The 19268-nt window shown below is 41.7% G+C and overlaps 1 protein-coding gene and 1 pseudogene across 4 annotated transcripts in view; one reads left to right on the forward strand and one right to left on the reverse strand.

The window, feature by feature from the left end:
- The window catches only part of AP2B1 (adaptor related protein complex 2 subunit beta 1), a 123821-nt gene that overhangs the window by 69338 nt on the left and 35215 nt on the right, over positions 1-19268 (forward strand). For 3 of the 4 annotated variants that reach the window (XM_060082948.1, XM_060082947.1, XM_060082945.1), the window contains 4 exons: positions 6301-6342; positions 7194-7340; positions 10108-10253; positions 13316-13445. In XM_060082948.1, the coding sequence (XP_059938931.1) occupies positions 6301-6342; positions 7194-7340; positions 10108-10253; positions 13316-13445 (465 nt within the window). The remainder of the gene's footprint in view (positions 1-6300; positions 6343-7193; positions 7341-10107; positions 10254-13315; positions 13446-19268) is intronic. The other variant, XM_060082949.1, reaches the window with a different exon arrangement.
- Positions 17638-18285, reverse strand: LOC132479094 (glutathione-specific gamma-glutamylcyclotransferase 1-like; annotated as a pseudogene).

Here is a 19268-nt window from a genome sequence, read left to right on the forward strand (position 1 = left end):
ATGTGTTGGCAGTGTTGATGCAGATATGGTGCTCTAAGTCAGTTGGGGAAACAATTTTGTCAGCCTTCTGTCCACTTTGTAATAATTTTCACCAATAAAATGATGCATTTCCAAATTGTCTCCCCAAGAAATAATACTGCCATAGTGGTGCTTATATGGAAATTCATTCACTCAGTAAATATTTGAGTGCTTATTCCTTGTCAGGCTCTATTCTATGTACTGGGAATATAGTTGTGGCGAGTCCTTACAAACATACATTCTAGTGAGGGGAGACGAATGACAAACAAGTACATAGGTAGTAATTACTGCAAAGTAATTGCAGGATGCAATGAGACAGGATGCAGAGCTTCTCCTGTGGATTTTTACTGCATTGAACATTGAGTTATATCTGACCTAAGAGACCAACAGTGGCCATTCTAAGGACTTTCTGTCACATTCTATTCCCTGTCCCATCTCAGGAAGTAATCTATTATATCTCCCTATTTTTCCGTTGATGTAAGACTTTTTTTCCTTCAAGTTAAGGAGTCTTCTGATGATTTTGTATGATCTCAACTCATTTATGCTATTCCACATCAAGTCTATTCTCACCATGAGTTTGTCTAATAGCTTTTGCATGGTTACAGACTCTTTTCACCAATTTGATTAGTTATAGTTTATGGTGCTTTTCTAAATAGCTTTTTGAAGATTAAATTAAAATTTGTAGCCCAACAGCTGGAAAACCATACTTTTACCTAGAAGATAGTGTGTGCCTTCTAAAATCTAAAAACTAATAGGAAAAACACAGGCTGATGTTTTTGACACCAGTAGGATTTTGGTATAAGTTTTGTTTGTGATTGGAATCATTGTGTACTATTTTTACATCATTCTGTTTTGACTCCTAACCAGCAGAGCTATCGGTAAGCTATATGACCTGAAGCATTCCTTAGACTCCCTTCAATTAAATCAGTTCTGGAAAGTGTCAAATAAAGGAGGAGATAATTCTTGACAGGAGCAAAGAAATGTGTGAGCTTAAGATCTACACCTCTAATTAAGAGAATGTCTTCAGATACTCAGCTCCAGTTTCAGAAGCAGACAGGTATATTTTAGACTGGTCAGATGGATCTCAAAGGGGCTAACCCAGAGCAGTGATTGTGAGCATTTGTGGGGGTTTTGGGTTTTTGCATTTAATTTTATTTTTACTTGTTTATTTATTTTTGGCTGCATTGGGTCTTCGTTGCTGCGCAGGGACTTTCTCTAGTTGTGGCGAGTGGGGGCTACTCTTCGTTGTAGTACGCGGGCTTCTCACTGCAGTGGCTTCTCCTGTTGCAGAGCACGGGCTCCAGGCGTGCGGGCTTCAGTAGTTGTGGCACTTGGGCTCAGTAGTTGTAGCTCGCGGGCTGTAGAGCGCAGGCTCAGTAGTTGTGGCACACGCACTTGCTCCATAGCATGTGGGATCTTCCCGGACCAGGGATTGAACCCGTGTCCCCTGCGTTGGCAGGCGGATTCTTAACCACTGTGCCACCGGGGAAATCCCATGTGGGTTTTTTGTTGTTGTTGTTCTTGTTTTGTTTTCGGTCTGCTTGGTGACCATGTCAAGACTTTTCCTTTTCTTGGAGTCAGGCAGACTTGGTCCCTTACATAACCTCAGTCGTGAGTTCTTTCTCTGTACTTCTGCTTTTGTAGCATGTTGCCATTGGATGAAGGTATTTCCTTTTGGTATGCAGACTCAGCTCTCAAACTTTTGACTCAACCTGGCTCTGCAGCAGAGCTCATGCAACCGTGCTGAAATCTCTTTAGCCCGTAAAATAAGTCACCATGAAATCACTACTTTCCATCCAATTACTGAATGAACAGTGCAGCGACACATCTCCCTAGTTCAACATGAACTGAACCTATTTCAGCACTACTTCAGGCATGAGAAAGCACCCACCCTGTGGCAGTAGCGAAATGTTAATGTTATTCTTAGTGCTGTTTAATGTGATTTAGATTGGGGGCTGGGGAAGCTTTACCACTAGCAGAAATTTTAGACTTGGGTATCAGCTATGGACCTGTAGGAAAATTCTGCTCAATTTTCAGCATTTGGAGTGTTCTTTTCCTGAAATTGGCACCTCTCCTTCATCTTTCTCTATCCTGATTTAGTTGGTCTATAGTTGACATTATTTCCTTCATGGAGAAAAGAGCAGCCTCATTAAGGCAGTCCTGGGATTAAGGGGAAATGGACAGCTCCAAAAGACACTTAAAACGTACACGGTAGTTAGACACCTAAGATCGAGATTAAAGCCATGCCTTATGCCTCTGGCACTTTTCACTCACCTCTCCCAGCTTACTGGATAACAGATAGCACTGAATTTTTACAAGTCCAGTTTGACTGATCAGTAAGTATTACCAAACAGATCAATCTTGTCCGACTCCGGACGGTATCAGCAACTGAACTGAAATGGTTAGTGGCTAGTTCAGGCCAACATGACAACGACATCGCTGTGTTTTGTTCAGCTTTCTAGCCCCCCCCCCCGCCTCCTCGATTAATATCTGCATCATCCCGCTTGTCGCTGTAGATGGGAGAGGCCCTCACTGGGGACCTGGCCCCCACCCTTGCTGCCACCTCCCCGTTGGTTACTCTTGCCCAGCACCGTGCTGCCACCTGTGTTACACTTCCAGAGAGCGGAAGATGATAGCCTCCCTGAGAGAGTTTTCAGTCAAAAGGGAAGATGCTAAGTAAAGTCTGAGTAAGCTGTAGTTTTGCTAGTGAGAAAACATATTGAAATTGGCCTTTCCTTTTGCTCTCTGGACATAGCACACTTATGTGAACCTTGATATTTCTGGCTACATGTCTCTAACACCCTTTGGATTCTGTCTCTGTAAGATCAAGAGTTCTTGACTCTGGGCTGCAGCTTAGTTGTGTTTGATAAGCTGAACATAAACAAAGGAGTATCAGAATTACTTTTCCGTTTCTCTGACATGTTTTTGAATAAAATTGACCAGCAGCATGTTGGGGAGGAGGCGGGGGAGTACATTGAGATCCTGTCCAGCTAAGAAAATATTCATATAATACTCAAGTATAATAAGAATGCAATCGAAGAAAATAAGGGCTATAAATGGGCTTTATTTCCTTTGGAAATAACACCACTAGTGAGTGCCTTTTCTCAATGCCTTTTATTGAATGTCGCGTATCTGATAATACTGCCGTTTCTCTTCCAGTGTGTTTTTTCTTTCTTGCCGTCGAGTGCCAACAAGGTCCATAAAGAATTCCATCTCTTTCAAGCTTCAGTTTTGACATAGGCCAGAAGGGAGGAGAGTGGCTGGGGGGAGGATGTGTAAGCCCATCAGAAAGTCATAAAACTAAATAAAAACCAGCATCAGGACAAGTGAGACATGGTGCATCATTCCCTTCCGTAGAAAGGGTTTTTCTTGGACTTCCCTGGTGGCACAGTGGTTAAGAATTCTCCCGCCAATGCAGGGGACACAGGTTCGAGCCCTGGCCTGGGAAGATCCCACATACCGCAGAGCAACTAAGCCCGTGCGCCACAACTACTGAGCCTGCGCTCTAGAGCCTCTGAGCCACAACTACGGAAGCCCGTGTGCCTAGAGCCTGTGCTCCACAACAAGAGAAGCCACCACAATGAGAAGCCCGCGCACCACAACGAAGACCCAACACAGCCAAAAATTAATTAATTAATTAATTAATTAAAAATAAATAAATGGGGTTTTCTTTCTTCTTAAGTTCTAGCTTCCTTTTCAATTCAGGAGTTAGCGCCAAAGTAATTCCTGAACGTATATTCTTGTCTGATTCCAGATCATAGTTAATTCTCTAAGGCAACGGTTTTCAACCTTGTCTGTACATTAGAATCACTAGGGCAGCTTTTTAAAATTCTGATGTCCAGGCTACAACTCAGAACAATTAAATCACTATGGCTGGGATTGAGACTCGGGCATCAGTACTTCCTAAAATCCCCCTCCTCCCCACAGTTATACACACGCAGGTGGTTTATTCCATTGTGTATCTAAGGTTGGAAACCATAGTTAATAGAACACAATTGAAGTAGTTATTAGTAATCTTAGAAAGATTGAATCTTACTCTAAGAAACCTCCAGGTTTTTGTGATGGAGGAATTGAAAACTAAAGACTTACCATAATCAGTTTGCCTTTGCAAACTTATTTTCTCTGACTTTTTTTTTTTAACACATATCTACCCTGTGCTCCAGTCTAATTAGACTACTCCTTCTTCTTCTTTTTTTTAAAAATATTTATTTATTTATTTATTTGGCTACACAGGATCTTCATTGCCACATGCGGGATCTTCGTTGCGGCATGAGGGAATCTTTTAGTTACGGTGTGTGAGATCTTTAGTTGCGGCATGCGAACTCTTAGTTGTGGCATGCGGGATCTAGTTCCCTGACCAGGGATCGAACCTGGATCCCCTGCATTGGGAGCGCGGAGCCTTAGCCACTGGACCACCAGGGAAGTCCCTCCTCATCCTTCTTGATCATGCTTTTATTCCTACTTCTTCAGCCTTTGTTCAGGTTATTTGAGAAATAACCTCCCCCATTTTTGCATTCTATAATTTCACACTACCATGTCTTTGAAGCTTCTTTTCATTATCCTTCAGCCAAAAAGAGGCTCTTCTATTCAGAACTTTCTTTTTTTGCTTTAGTATATTCTGTATGGTTTTTGCATTTGTGTTTTGTTTTTTTGCCAGTTTGCAAAGCCTGGATCTTGTTCATCTATTGTTTTCCCCTCATTGCCCGGCATGTTTATAGTCCCCATAGTACCTTGTGTCCAGCAAATGTGAGTGTGTGTTTGAATAAAAGGAATCCCATGCTTTTCAGATGTCATGCTATGGATGTGTGTTATTCTAGAAACAGGGAGAAGGTAGGTGTGTAATACCTTTTCTATTTGCTGTCATTCTTTTCCAGTTATTCGAACTCTTGGTTGTGATGACCTTTTTATCTGTACGCCTGTGATTTCTCGCCCCACGTCCAACCAGTAAATAGTCTTCAGGAACCAGACTTGGCAAATGTTGGTTCTTTGAGGTTTGGAGTGTTCTGTAGCTTAGTGCAGAGCATGCTTATTCATGCCAGTTATGAAACGCCTGGGGTTTTTGTTCTGTCGTGGTGGAAATAAGTCCCATTATTTTTCAGTATATATATTATTTTTGAGATTTTGGCAACCCAGTTTTATATATCTGTCCATTGAGAAGGTAATAAATCCCCTCTCTCAAATCGTGAAGACAAATACAGTTGTTTTTTTTAACACAACCACAGCCTAGAGCTCTCCAAGTTCCTACCACTAAATGACAGACAATAAAGGAAACAGTGTTTTGTAAAGCAGACAAGGCATTCGGTGATTCAGAGGGGAATGTTAGATGCACAGTGAGAACTAGGGAAGTAGCAGTATAGAATCGTAGCACAAAAACGTGTTGTTTGCTTTCTGACCAGCAGCATTAGTTGTGGGTATGTGTGTTTTATGTTTTTTCATGCTAGCTATTTTCAGCTTCAGTTCTTCTTTAATGCTTTTGTCCTGGAATTCAGGGTGAATTATATCAGAGCCCTGACAGGAAAGTAAGACCATGTGGAATTATTTTCCTGTCACCTAGCTAATTGCATTAGTCTAATTCTCCAATAGTTAGCATCCTTTTAAATGATCTACTCCAGATAAATCACAGCATTTCTCCTTAGCTGTATTGACTGTGGGAGAGATTTGAAGAATTGCATGCCTTCGCATTTCCTACCCAGATAGATATCTTCCTAACCCAGCCGTTTACTTTCTTAGGAAAGTTCTAGCTAAACTCTAAAAATCACTCTTGTTCAAGCTATAATTTTTGAAGCTTGAAATTGCAGCTCACTACTGGTTTGGTTCCCACTTTCTCAGTGGGGCGGCAAGTTTTGTAGTACAAAACATATTTTAGTTTTTCTTTTTCTCCCCCCCCCCCTTAAATTTCCTTTTAAAGAAAAAATAAAACATATTCAGAACATTACGACTTAGAGATATAGCTTCTTGGAATATGTAAACTCTTTAAATCCTGTTTGGGTTTGTGCCTATGTACCCCAGTGGAAAGATTGGATCTGAAACATCCCTGAGATGTCCCAGCTCCATCTTCTTTCCACGTTTTCTCAAAACTCCCACACACCATCACTTCCCCTACTCAGTTCCCCTAGGTTATATTTCTTTGCAATCTAGAATTTCTTTAGGCTTTGGGAGTCAAGTTGAATAGCATGTATTCCCCGCAACTTGGTAGAGCAATTTACAGATTCTGTATGGGCATCTAGTACTTAGCTAAATGAACTCTACCTTTCTCTCCTCTCTCTCCTTTCTCTCTTTCAGCTTGGCAGTGACCTTGGCGGGGGCATTGGAGGAAGTCCGGCAGTAAGTGCCATCGGTTTTTTTCACCATGGGATGCACTGCCCCCTGTTTGATGCTTTTCCTATGCACACGTTCTCAGACCAGCCACTGCTGCTATCTAGCCCTGTACACCAGAACCTCTGTAGCAGTGTATGAAGAGTAGAAAGTAGCGTAGGGTTACTTGGAATCTTTGGGACCATACACCACATGTGGTGTAGGGGTCTCTTTAGGGATTGGCGCTCTGGTGTCTACAGAGTTCTTTGTCTTCCTGACATTAAAGGGCTAAAGGAAATGGAACCTCCCATCTTGACGAGAGAATACTCTTTTCTGTCGTCTAGAAAGAGCTTGAGCGTCAGCTGGACTCAGAGTGAGACTCTCCTCGTACGTGAGTTCGGGGGGTGTGAGTATCCATCTCCCCCAGGAGAGTCTCCTACTAGACATTTATGCCTAAATGGGGAAATAAGACTTACCTGGGCCCAAGTGGAAATGGAACTGCTGTCTAAGTTGGATGCTTCTCCTTCTTTCTATAGAAACAGATTCCCCCTTCATTAGGGTACCTGTAGGCCTTTTGCACAGAATCATGGAAGCTAAAATTGGAAACAAACAGAAAAAAACTTTGGATCACTGTGTTCCTGATCCTACTGATTACTCTCTTGATAGAACTTCTAAAGAGTGTGTGTATCTTTTCAATGATGAAAAAATAACCATGATGATTTGAAGGACAAAGAATATACGAATTAAACGCCTAAGAATATTGTAATTATGGTGTGTTCTTATTGATTTATCAATACTATTAAAATATATGGCAACATTTTAAGGACTATTAATCAGTTCTTCCTGGTCTCCCTGCTCCCCTTCCCTTTTATTCCCTGCAGGTGGGACAGTCCTTCATCCCATCATCAGTGCCTGCAACCTTTGCTCCTTCACCTACTCCTGCTGTGGTCAGCAGTGGTCTGAATGACCTGTTTGAACTCTCCACGGGGATAGGCATGGCACCTGGTGGATATGTGGCTCCTAAGGCTGTAAGTAAAACAACACTTTCTTAGTGGACAGTACCTGAATTATTTATTTAGCATCTGACATTTGGTTACTCTCACTGATAATAAATCCAAGGTTGGGGCTCTGTTTCTAGAGGATTTACCAAGAAGATGAAAGGTGGCCTCAAACCTCGCAATAAGAAGCACCATAGCATCCTTAGTAACCATGTGTATAATTAGACTTAAAATTGGAAATACTAAGCATTTAGTATTTGTTCTCTAGTTTAGAAATATTGCCTAGCTTGTCAACACTAAAGTCCGTCTAGTGTAGATCTGATGTACAGAGCCACAGCAGGAGGAAAAAGACGCAACAGAGAAGTAACATTTTACTTGGCATTCGTTCCACTCTCCTCCTTCCGTTGGTACCGCATGTGGCTTCTGGAGTGCCACTGCTCAGGTTGGGTTTTCACGCATTTTACTGCACCTTTTTAGGGTTTGGATTTAGCTTGGTGTCATTGGTGTCCCTCTAGTCTCAGCCTCCCTTGATGTCCTGCTCAGACGGAAATTCAGAAGGGGAAGGGGAAACTCCCTGTAAGTGAAGCGTATTCCGGCCCTTGGGAATAGTGCCTTCCAGGCTAAGCGAGGTTTCTTTCAATTTTGCCTTTCTGAGGGGCAGCATGCCTGGTTGCTTTCTGAATTCTCTGCCTGCTCATCCAGCTCAGTGTGGGGGATCCCTGCTGCAGTTAGTAAACCAGTTGCCCATCCCATGAGTCTTGTCTTTGTGTACACACCCATTACATAGAGTAACCAGAAATATGATTCAAAACTGAGCTCTAGTGTTTTGGCACAACTTAGTAGCTTTGTTGTAAGGTTACTGCGTTGGCTATTATCCCCACAGACTTTTAATTGATGAAGAGGTTATCTAACGTACTTGTTTACTAACATGACAGTAATACCTAGAAATGACGAATTTAAATAATGTAGAAAGATCAGGTGGAAAATGAAGGTTCCCTCTGTCCCCACTTCCCCATAAGTAGCCACTGTTAACTTTTTCTGTGTCCTCTCAGAAGAAAGAAAGATCATGCGTATACCTGTATGTTTGTATCCTTTAAATACTGTCAGTGGGATATACTGTTTTGCACCTTGTTTTTTCTCTACCACAGTCTTTTGAATGGCTGTATCCACTTTATTGATGCGTACCACAACGTATTTAATCTTTCTCCTGGTGATGGACATTTAGGTTATTCGTCTAGTCCTATCCCCGCCCCCTTTTTTGTTATTATGATGTTACCATGAACATTCTTGTTTATGTGTATCATGGTATATTTTTGTAAGCATATCTATAGGATAAACTTGGAATGTGCTTGATCATTTAAGCATTTAAAAATAGACATTACAGGGGCTTCCCTGGTGGAGCAGTGGTTGAGAGTCCGCCTGCCGATGCAGGGGGCACGGGTTCGTGCCCCGGTCCGGGGGGGATCCCATATGCCGCGGAGCGGCTGGGCCCGTGAGCCATGGCCTCTGAGCCTGCGCGTCCGGAGCCTGTGCTCCGCAGCGGGAGAGGCCACAGCAGTGAGAGGCCCGCGTACCGCAAAAAAAAAAAAAAAAATGGACATTACAGGGACTTCCCCTGTGGTCCAGTGGTAAAGAATCCGCCTTTCAATGCAGGGGTCGCAGGTTCGATCCTTGGTTGGGGAACTAAGATCCCATATGCCACTGGGCAACTAATCCCACGCACCACAACTACTGAGCCTGCATGCAACAACTACTGAGCCCACGCATCTCAACTAGAGAGCCCATGTGCCACAAACTACAGAGCCCATGCGCTCTGGAGCCTGTGTGCCACAACGAGAGAGAGAAATCAACACACCACAACTAGACAGAAGCCCACATGCCACAGTGAAGAGCCCGTGCAGCAACAAAAAGATCCTGCTTGCCTCAACGAAGATCCTGTGTGCTGCAACTAAGACCCAATGCAGACAAAAATAAAACAATAAGTTATTTTTTTAAAAAAGAGACATTACCAACTTACCCTCCAAAAAGGTGGCATCAAATTATGTTCTCCAAAGCAGAATGTAATAGTGCCAGATTCCTTATATTCTCCTTCACTGAGTATTACTGACTTTCTGAATTTTTGACCCTCTGATAGATGAAAAATAGTATCTTGTACTATTAAATAGTGTCATTTTCTTCTTTTCTTTTTCCTTTTTTTCCTGTAATGTGGTTGAGTATATTCTCATGTTTACTAGCCACCCACTGACTAATGAGTATTCTGTCTTTAGTCAGGACAGTTCATGAATTCCTGTTGGTTTTTATATATATATATATATATATATATATATATATATATATATATATATATATATATATATATGTAAACTGGTACACTCCAGGAGTATCACAGATTCTGGGGCCAGAGGTGGGTCACGAATGAATTATATAGAGAAAATAGGCATTCAGATTACTTAAACGACATCTGAATACTTACTATTTCCCAGAGACTATAACGAGAGTTAAAAATATACGTAAGAGGGCTTCCCTGGTGGCGCAGTGGTTGAGAGTCCGTCTGCCGATGCAGGGGGCACGGGTTCGTGCCCCGGTCCGGGAGGATCCCGCGTGCTGTGGAGAGCCATGGCTGCTGGGCCTGCGCGTCTGGAGCCTGTGCTCCGCAACGGGAGAGGCCACAACAGTGAGAGGCCCGCATACAGCAAAAAAAAAAGTCACCTTAGTTGCCTAAGGAAGTGAAATCTTAATTTCATCTTTATTCAGAAGCATCCTGTCTGGTTTCATTGGGCTTTATACTGTGTTTCAGGTCTGGCTGCCTGCAGTAAAGGCTAAGGGCCTGGAGATTTCCGGAACATTTACTCACCGCCAAGGGCACATCTATATGGAAATGAACTTCACCAACAAAGCTCTGCAGCACATGACAGACTTTGCAATTCAGTTTAACAAGAATAGGTAAGAAATCTGAGTTCCCCAGCTCGATCCTGAGTCAGCAGTGTACTTTGTGTCCAACAAGAGAGTGTTCTATTTAGCAGTGGGTAAAAACTCTCGTGTTGGCAGATGTTTGATGTAGAGTGAGTGGAGGCTCTTGCACATCTGTTCAGTGGTCAGCTTCAACACTGGAAGCCCTAGGGAATTTTGCTGGGCAAACTCATCCATATGGAATAAGAAAACCGTCTTTGCCATTATAATCATACCTTTTCTATAATGTTTTGTAAATGAAATCACGTATGGAGTCTTTTACATTTGGTTTCTTTCACTTAGCATAATGCTTTGAGATGTTGCAGCAGTCTGTTCTGTTTTATTGAGTAGTACTACGTCGATGCTTTTATCATGGTTTGTTTACACTTTCACCAGTTGGTGGAACTGGGGGTTGTTTCCAGTTTTATCTTTTATGACTAAAGAGCCTGTGAATATTCACATACAGGTCTTTGTGTGGATATATGTTTTCATTTTTCCTGGATAAATACCTAGCAGTGGTATTGCTGGGTCATATGGTAATAAGTGTGAATGTTCCAGCTGTTCCATACTCTTACCAATGCCAGCCATGCTTATACATGTATAGTAGTATCTCATTTTAACTTGAATTGCCCTAATGACTAGTGATATTGAGTATTCTTTTCATAATCTTATTGACCATTCTTATATCTTCTTTGGTGAAGTATCTGCTCAGATCGTTCCTTATTCTTTTTTTCTTTTTAATTGATTGTCTTATTTTCAAGTAATAAAGTTTTTTATATATTCTGGATACAAGTCCTTTGTCAGATATGTCTTGCAAATATTTTCTCCCAGTCTGTGGCTTGCCTTATTTTCTTAACGGTGTTTTTCAAAGAACAAGTTTTTTATTTTTTGTTTTATTTATTTTTTATTTTTAGGGAGATTGCAATTGACACATGTACACTGTTTTTTTTTGGCTGCGTGGGGTCTTCATTGCTGCGTGCCGGCTTTCTCTAGTTGCCGTGAGCAGAGACTACTACTCTTCGTTGAGGTGTGCGGGCTACTCATTGCAGTGGCTTCTCTTGTTGCGGAGCACAGGCTCTAGGCGCGCGGGCTTCAGTAGTTGTGGCATGTGGGCTCAGTAGTTGTGGCTCTCAGGCTCTAGAGCGCTGGCTCAGTAGTTGTGGCTCATGGGCTTAGATGCTCCGCAGCATGTGGGATCTCATCGGACCAGGGCTCGAACCCGTGTCCCCTGCATTGGCAGGAGGATTCTTAACCACTGCGCCACCAGGGAAGCCCAAGTTTTTTATTTAAATGAAGTTTACTTTATAATTATTTCCCTTTTATGTCTTTTGCTTTTTGTGTTCTGTTTAACAAATCTTTGCCTGACCCACAGTTACAATTTTTTTAATGTTTTTTAATAGAAGTGTTAATAGATTTAGCTCCTACCTTTACCTTTTAGAATTCATTTTGAGGTACTTTTGGTGAGATAATATGTGTAAAGTAAGAGTCAAAGTAAACTTTTTTTCCGTAGTAAGTCTTGAAGTCAGATAGTATAAACCCTCCTACTCTGTATGTTCTTTTTCAAAAATTGTTTTGGCAATTCTAGGTCTTTTGCCTGCTGGAATTTTGCTTGAGAGTGCAGTGAATGTGCAGATCAGTTTGAGGAAGAATTGACATCAAACAATATTGAGTCTTCTAATCCATTAGCATAGCATATCTCCCCATTTATCTAGGTCATCTTTAACTTCTCTCTGCAGTGTTTTATAATTTTTCATGTGCAGATCTTGCACATCTTTTGTCACATTTAAGTGCTTTATAGTTTTGATGTTATAGTAAGAAGCACATTTTAGTTTTTGGTTGTTGCTAGTATATAGAAATACAACTGATTTTTGTACATTGAACTTGTATCTCGAAACCTCATTAAACTTACTTATTAGTTCTAGTAGCCTTTTTTTTAGATTCCTTATGGTTTTCCACATAGATAAATAGTGAGAGCAAGATCAAAAGGGCAAAAGGGTTTTTTTATTCATAAATGTTGATACCAAAATGAGTGATGTGTCTACTCAAAATCATTTCTTTATTGCATTTGGGACTCTAAAGTGTAGTTTATCTACAAAAAGGAAAATGTTTCTTCTGCTAGTCTGTGACTCTTGAAATTGATACTACCTATATAAACTCAATAATTATTTTATAAATATTAAAATCCCATCTTCCTTCCTGAGGCTCATTAGAACATAAATTCATTTATAAATTTATATCATTAAGTTGTTTATTTGTTATACCTATGGGCCTACTTTTCCCTTTTTGCTCCATCTTTTAAAAATTTTATTCTTATGTTTCTGAGACGTAAGACATGTCTGTCTTCCCTCATATATTTTGGGTTTTTTTTTGTAACTTCAGACTCAGGCTTTTCCCATCTCTTTACTATTCTTGTATTATTATTAGGCAGGCTTCTCTGAGAAGTCAAACTGGTGGGTACTCACTACCTGCCTTAGGCGAAGAAAGTGGCCAGATTTGAGTCTACAGCTTATCCTTTGGGGTGTTGTTTGGAATGTTTAAGCCAATCAATCATCTCTGCTTTACTTAGACTGGCTCTTTCCCAATGATTGCATCCTGTGTAAGTAAATAAAGAAGAAAGAAAATGAGAGTTACCAGTAAATCATCCTCTGGTCTGATCAGGCAGGTTATCAAGCAAGTGAAATAATATCATTATACTGTACAGGGTGGGTATTCTTAAGTGTTCTTTCTCCCAAAGATTATCTAAAGGAAGATGTATAAGAAAAAGATGCTTATCAAACCTGTCCCTCTAGTGGCATGATAAACATAAGAAACTTTCAGAATCAGAGCATTAGCAAACCAGTTCTGTGCTTATGAATGTTTTCTCCTTCCTCAAATCTTCTTAATGGAAAAAAGACGTTATGTTGTAACTAGTGTTACAGCAAATTAGAATTGGGAACTTTAGTGCCTGCTATTCCTTATGTTTCCTTCAAATGGAGTAAAAAGCCATTGAAACCTAAAGACGTGACTAAATCCTGCCTCCTGATTAACCTCTGGGATTTCTTCATCCTCTCTCCTAGCTTTGGTGTCATCCCCAGCACTCCTCTGGCCATCCATACACCACTGATGCCAAACCAGAGCATTGATGTCTCCCTGCCTCTCAACACCTTGGGCCCAGTCATGAAGATGGAGCCTCTGAACAACCTGCAGGTTAGACTTTTACTTCACTCAGGGGGTACAGGTTTATGTCTTGCCAATTTTATCTGTAAAGCAACCCCTCTCTTTCTTATATTAGATATGGTCATGGAATAGGGTTTGAAATAAATCTGTGGAGAAAACTTTTATTTTTCATTAAAAATACGCACAGAAGTCACGCATTGACACAAAGTTATTTTCTTTTTACTCAACAAACAAACGTTTCAAGGTGTTATGTACAAACTTTTTTTTTTCTTAAGACTTTCATAGGGAATTTGAATGTCACAAGCATAGATTTCAGTGGAGCTGTGTGGAGGTCGTCTTTGAACACACAGCCATAAATAGTTGGGTTATCTGGATTTAAATATGATAAGTGTGTGGTAAGTATAGCAGCATCTTAGAGGAGCTCAGAACTTTATGAAGTTTATAAGAGCCTCTCCATCTTGAAAATATTGAATTTTTAGAATGCTTAAGGTCCTAGCTTAGAGTATTGTTTTGTTTTCGCCACTTTGAATTTCTCTTTGAAATATAAGCCTTCTGGGGTTCAAGCAACATGAAGCCAGAGTAGTAAGCATGTAAGCTGAAGCTGTAGCAACCCTCAAGGGATAAAATACAGATATAAGCCCAAGAAGTTGAGGGTTTTAATGCTCACAAGGACAGAAGAGACCACCTTGGGCTGACCTGAGATGGGGAACTGTAACTGATCCCTGCACAAAGCTGAGACCCTGGAAGGGCAAGTCCCTCAATGAAAGGGGAACTAGAAAAACATTTCCACAGGGGCAAGTGATGAGAGAGTTCTCTTTGACCTGGGTTCTGGGTGACCTCTTGTGAGAAATCCAGGGCCCGAATTTATACTGTGTATGTGAAGAGTTCTCCAAACCAGTAAATTAATGTAAAATTAGACCAGAACTGGTGAAACCCAGGATACCTGGCAGAAGCAAATGCAAAACGGCCTTTATGCAATGGTTTTGAACTTTAAGGCCATCAGGACTCCCATCTGAGAAGAAAATCTCTACTGAAATTCAGCTCACAATTTAACCAAAAAAAAAAAACAAGAGGGAAAGATGCACTGTGACCGACAGTCAGAAGATGCAACAAAGAGGATTGCTATCCCCTTCTGTCGAGAACTTGAAATGATAGAATAGTATGAATGAGACTATAAAATATGTTTCAAATGATGAGCAAAAAATTTCAACCTTCCACTTTCCAGTCAAGACAGGTGGGATCCCATTGCTCAATCTCCTGGAAATACCAGTGTGGGATACTAGTCCTTATGGTGAGACATCAACAATAAAATTACTTAGAGTTAAAAGTAACATTCTCCAACAGTTTAAATACCAGTGCACCAAGCCTGCTTGCCAGTGGACTAACCACCTTGCTGCCTCAGCAGTTGACTGCTTCTCTCTCAGCAAAGGGTGTAATGATTTAGAGTGACAATGAGTGAGTCACAGTATAACTTGGCTCAGTCTAGAAGAACAAAACAAGGATTTCTGTGCCGAAGGAATTGGCTCTGTTGCTATAATGAGACTAAGGTGTTAAGGGGCTTTTCCAGCACAGAATCCTAAAAGAAACTAACTAACTCAAATTTACATCTCTTCTCTTTTCATTGAAATCTAACCTCCTGTTGGCCCACAGAGCCTCAAGCCAAATATTTGAGGACAGTCAGCATGGGTGCGAGAATGCTTTACTTTAGAATTAGGAAAAGGAATTTGGGTCATAGAAATGAGGGCAAATTTCCTACTCTTAAAACCAAAAGGAAACAGTAAATAAATAAATGTCAGTTGACTTCCCTATTTTCATTTCCATTTCACATTCAGTGAAATGAACACCCCAAATAGGAACCCTCATAAAAGAAATTGAATCTTAGTCCAAACCCCTCCCTCAAAAGTATTGATATGATATTAGGACTAGCAAGTTTTCGTTTTCACAAACGTGACATTATAAAAAACAATCTTAAAAATTTTCTATCTAAGCAGAATGTAATAAAGCAGTTTCCATCTGTAGTCAACTATTGATTCTCCATGTTTTCCCCATGGATTCTTTTCTTGCAAGGATGTCATAATAATGGCTATTTTCTCATTAATTGGTATTGCCCAATGGAGAAGATAAGCAAAAACTTGAAAAGAGGTGAAGTTTTTTTTCCCGGCTATGAACAGCTCTATTTAATGTCCGCTAGTGCAAGGTGAAACTAATGACTAGCTTGAAGTGGTGGGCTACTTTAGATTTCAGCTTCCGTTCTGCTCTTGTCCTAGTATGAACAAAAAGAATCAGATCTTAACTTCAACAAGCTTAGACCATAAAGATCCAGATAAAGCCAGGTAAAGATTGATTGGCATTTAAATGTTATGCAAACATAATGTTTAAATTCAAGAGCTCATGCAGGAAAAATTAGTACTTTTCTACTACTCCAGACCATAAAATCAGTAAAGAAAAAATGGGGGTTTAGGAAATGAAATTTTGAAAACAGTGTGAGTTTTAGCTATTTTGGCTAGTTTGATATCAATGTAGGATGGATAAATCAAACCTAGCCGCCAAAACTGTAATGTAACATTTACTACAAAAACTTTTCATTAAAAACATTGTCAAACTACTTATTGGCTTATAGTCTTTTTGAAACATTATTGAAAGACACTGTTCCCTCTTAAAATGTAAAATAGGTTATACCTTAGATACCTGCTAGAAATTTGAACCTAGAAATTTTTTTCAGCTGTACTCATAATGTTGGTTGTAAAAACCTTTGTGAATTCAACTTAATCAATATTACACAAAGTAAAGCTTAGCTTGCCCCCGTTGGGAGCTTCTCTTGAGTTTATTTATATCATATAATTATATTCCTTAAAAAGAAAAGAGAATTGATCCCCTCTATTTAAATAAAACAAAAACCTTAACAAATGTCTAAATGAGTTTTCTCTGAGTTTTCTCTGACTTTGATATCCTTATTTTTCATTTCATCTGTGTCAGTTGCTTAGAAACATTTTCCCAATACACTCCTTCAAACTTGATACCTGGCAGCTGACTGCTTCTTCCAGTCAGTGTCTGCAAAAAGACGGTAGAACAGTGATATAACACGTGTTCATCCCAGTCTGTACAGATGCTGTAGTGTTCTCACAGCTGCTTGGCCTCCTTGTTCACCAGGCTGTAAACTCTTGTGAGAACATGGATAGCACCGTTCTTCCAAATTTTAATTTTATCGGGATTCTAAAAATACAATTTAGAGTCAACTAGTTCTGTAGTTAGCTAAGAAAAACCCAGTCCCCAGCCTTCTCTCACCACTTACGGCTGTCATCTACATATATATTTCCAATCCTCCTGGTTTCCTGATACAGCTGTCTTAGAATTTGCTTTAATCAGTGTTCATTGTTTACGTTATTATGATTATATATACTCCTCATGGCTGAGCTATATGGTGTGATTATTTTTTTCTCCATAAATTTTTTTATAAGTAATTAGATATTTACCCATTAATACCTGTCTTTTTGTTTAATTTTTTTTTTTTAATGAGATCAGTTTATGGATTATAGTATGGGACAGACTGGGAAGGTGCCAGGACCTATAGTGATGAGCTTCCCAGGAACAGACCAACAAACAGACAGGAGTAGCCCAGACAGAAGGATAGGGAAACAAAGCCAAATGGGTAAGAGGCCTAGGCCCAGCCTCAGCAGCTGTGTCTGGCCTCCAGATCCAGCTCTGCTCTGGGGACCTGGGGGATGAGCAGGGCTGGCAGGGACCTCAGTTCTTGTAGGGCCCCCTCTCCTCACTCCCTCCTACCCTCACCAGCAGGCTGGGACCTTTGACGGGTGTTGTTTCTGGGGCTAGGGGATGGTTGGTCTGGAGTCGGGGGCAGAGGGTCAAGGCTCTTGGAGGCTCCCTGGGGAGGTGGAGGCCTGGGTAGTATGGGGATAGCAGCAGCACTGGGGGGAATCTGATCAGGCAACAGGCGCCTGCGGTGGGGCACCGCTCAGCAGGGCCCCTGTATTAGGGCAGGCCCCCCACCCTGCCCACCACACCAACATGGTGCAATAAATAAAGTTTCAAGTAGTTAAGTCAGTGTCAGGTAGGAGATCTGGGGGCTGGCAGACAGGCAGGGGCTTGAGAGAGGCCCTAGTCGGCCCACCAAGTGTTCTCAGTGGGCTCCAGCTGTATCAAGTCTGTCTGTGTGCACTGGAGTAGGGACCTGGCCTCCGTGTCCATGTAGGGGCTCAGCCCCTCAGACCAGTGCCAGAGCCTGCTCAGTGGGGCAGAGGCAGGGCAGCATGGTGCCTACAGCGTCCACGATGGCTGCCAGGTGCTCGTCCTGTGCCTGGGGCCCACAGAGCCGCCTGGAGTCTGCCAGGCGCAGCAAGTACTCAAGGCTGTGGCTAGAGAAGCCTCGGCAGGCCAGGATCTGCGTAGCGATGGCCTCCCCAGGCGCAGGGCCCAGGTAACCAGGGTTCTGCGGGGTGGCCACATAGGCCAGTGCCTTGAGTGGTTGGTCAGGGGCATCTTGAGGGCAGAAGGTGACCTCCTTGGTATCATAGCCACCAAGCACTGCCTCCCACACGTTCAGGTACTTCAGGGCCTCATTGACCCGCTCACCTTGCATCTGGTACGCCACCCCAAGTGCAGCCCTCACGGTCTTCAGGGAGGGTCACCACACAACCAGGCATCTTGTCGCTGCCCCGATGGAACGTGTCTCCCTGCCAGAGGCGGCCGCTGTAGCGGTGCACGAAGCCCACACGGCTGTCACTGTAGGCGAAGTCTGGCCTCCACACCAGGGAGCCGTACCCGGAAATCCACAGCGCTTGGGGGCCGCCGTCGTCCTGGAGGGCGGGGTGTTCTTGGCTGCCGACTCCTGCTTCATGGTGCCGGCCACAGGGACGGGCCTGGGCCGCCTCCAGGGCTGGTCTCCGGTGCGGGCACGGCAGGACTGACGGAGGTACCCACCTGGCCTGGCACTGCTTGGCCGCTCCTGTTTGTTTAATTTTTTGTGTTAACTGTAATTCATTCCTAAATTGCAGTGAGATCAGACCCTTCAAGATAGTCTTAATCAGTTTCACTTTCTTATAGTCTCCTTTTGGAGTCTTTTGACTGTGTCAGTCTGAACTGACTTCCTTCAACACCTGGAACTGTCATCCTGGGATCTCCCTTCATAATAGCCCTGGGGATTCATTCCCTTCGCCTGTCTGGTATGTTGGGTCTCCTATTGTATTTTTCTTTCCTTGGTTTACTCCTTCATTTTGATGAAAAACATCCTCTAGTAACTTCCTAAGAATAAGTATGTAGAGAATAAAGTTTTTGAGACTTCACATGTTTTAAAATGTCTTTTTTATCTTCACACTTGTCTGATGGTTTCTGTATATCATTCTAGGTTAGGAAAATAGTTTGCCATTCTGACTGTTGATCCTTTTCTGTGCCATGTTCTTTCTCAGTGAAAGCTTGTACGATCCTTTCTGTATCCTCCATGTTCTGAAATTTCACAGTGATGTGCCTTGGTGTGTGTGTCTCTTTTCACCCATTTTACTAGGTACTTTTTGGGCTCTTTCAATGTAGAAACTTGTATCCTTCAGTTCTGGGAGTTTTTCTTTTTTATAGATCTCCCTCCATTTTCTCTGTCTCTCTTATTGGAAGTCTTGCTATTTGAATGTTGACCCTCCTGGACTGATCTCCCTTTTTTTTTGTCCTATTTTCCATCTCTTTCTCCTTTTGCTCTACTTTCTAAAAACATTTTATGAAAATTTTTTAACTCTACAAAAGTAAACAAAATAGTGTAATGAGTCCCTGTGTGCCCATCATCTAGCTTCAATAATTATCAACCCATAGTTAATATTGTTTCATCTATACCCCTGTCCACAGCATATT

Source organism: Mesoplodon densirostris, chromosome 18 (genome assembly GCF_025265405.1).
Source record: "Mesoplodon densirostris isolate mMesDen1 chromosome 18, mMesDen1 primary haplotype, whole genome shotgun sequence".
NCBI classification, from domain to species: domain Eukaryota; kingdom Metazoa; phylum Chordata; class Mammalia; order Artiodactyla; family Ziphiidae; genus Mesoplodon; species Mesoplodon densirostris.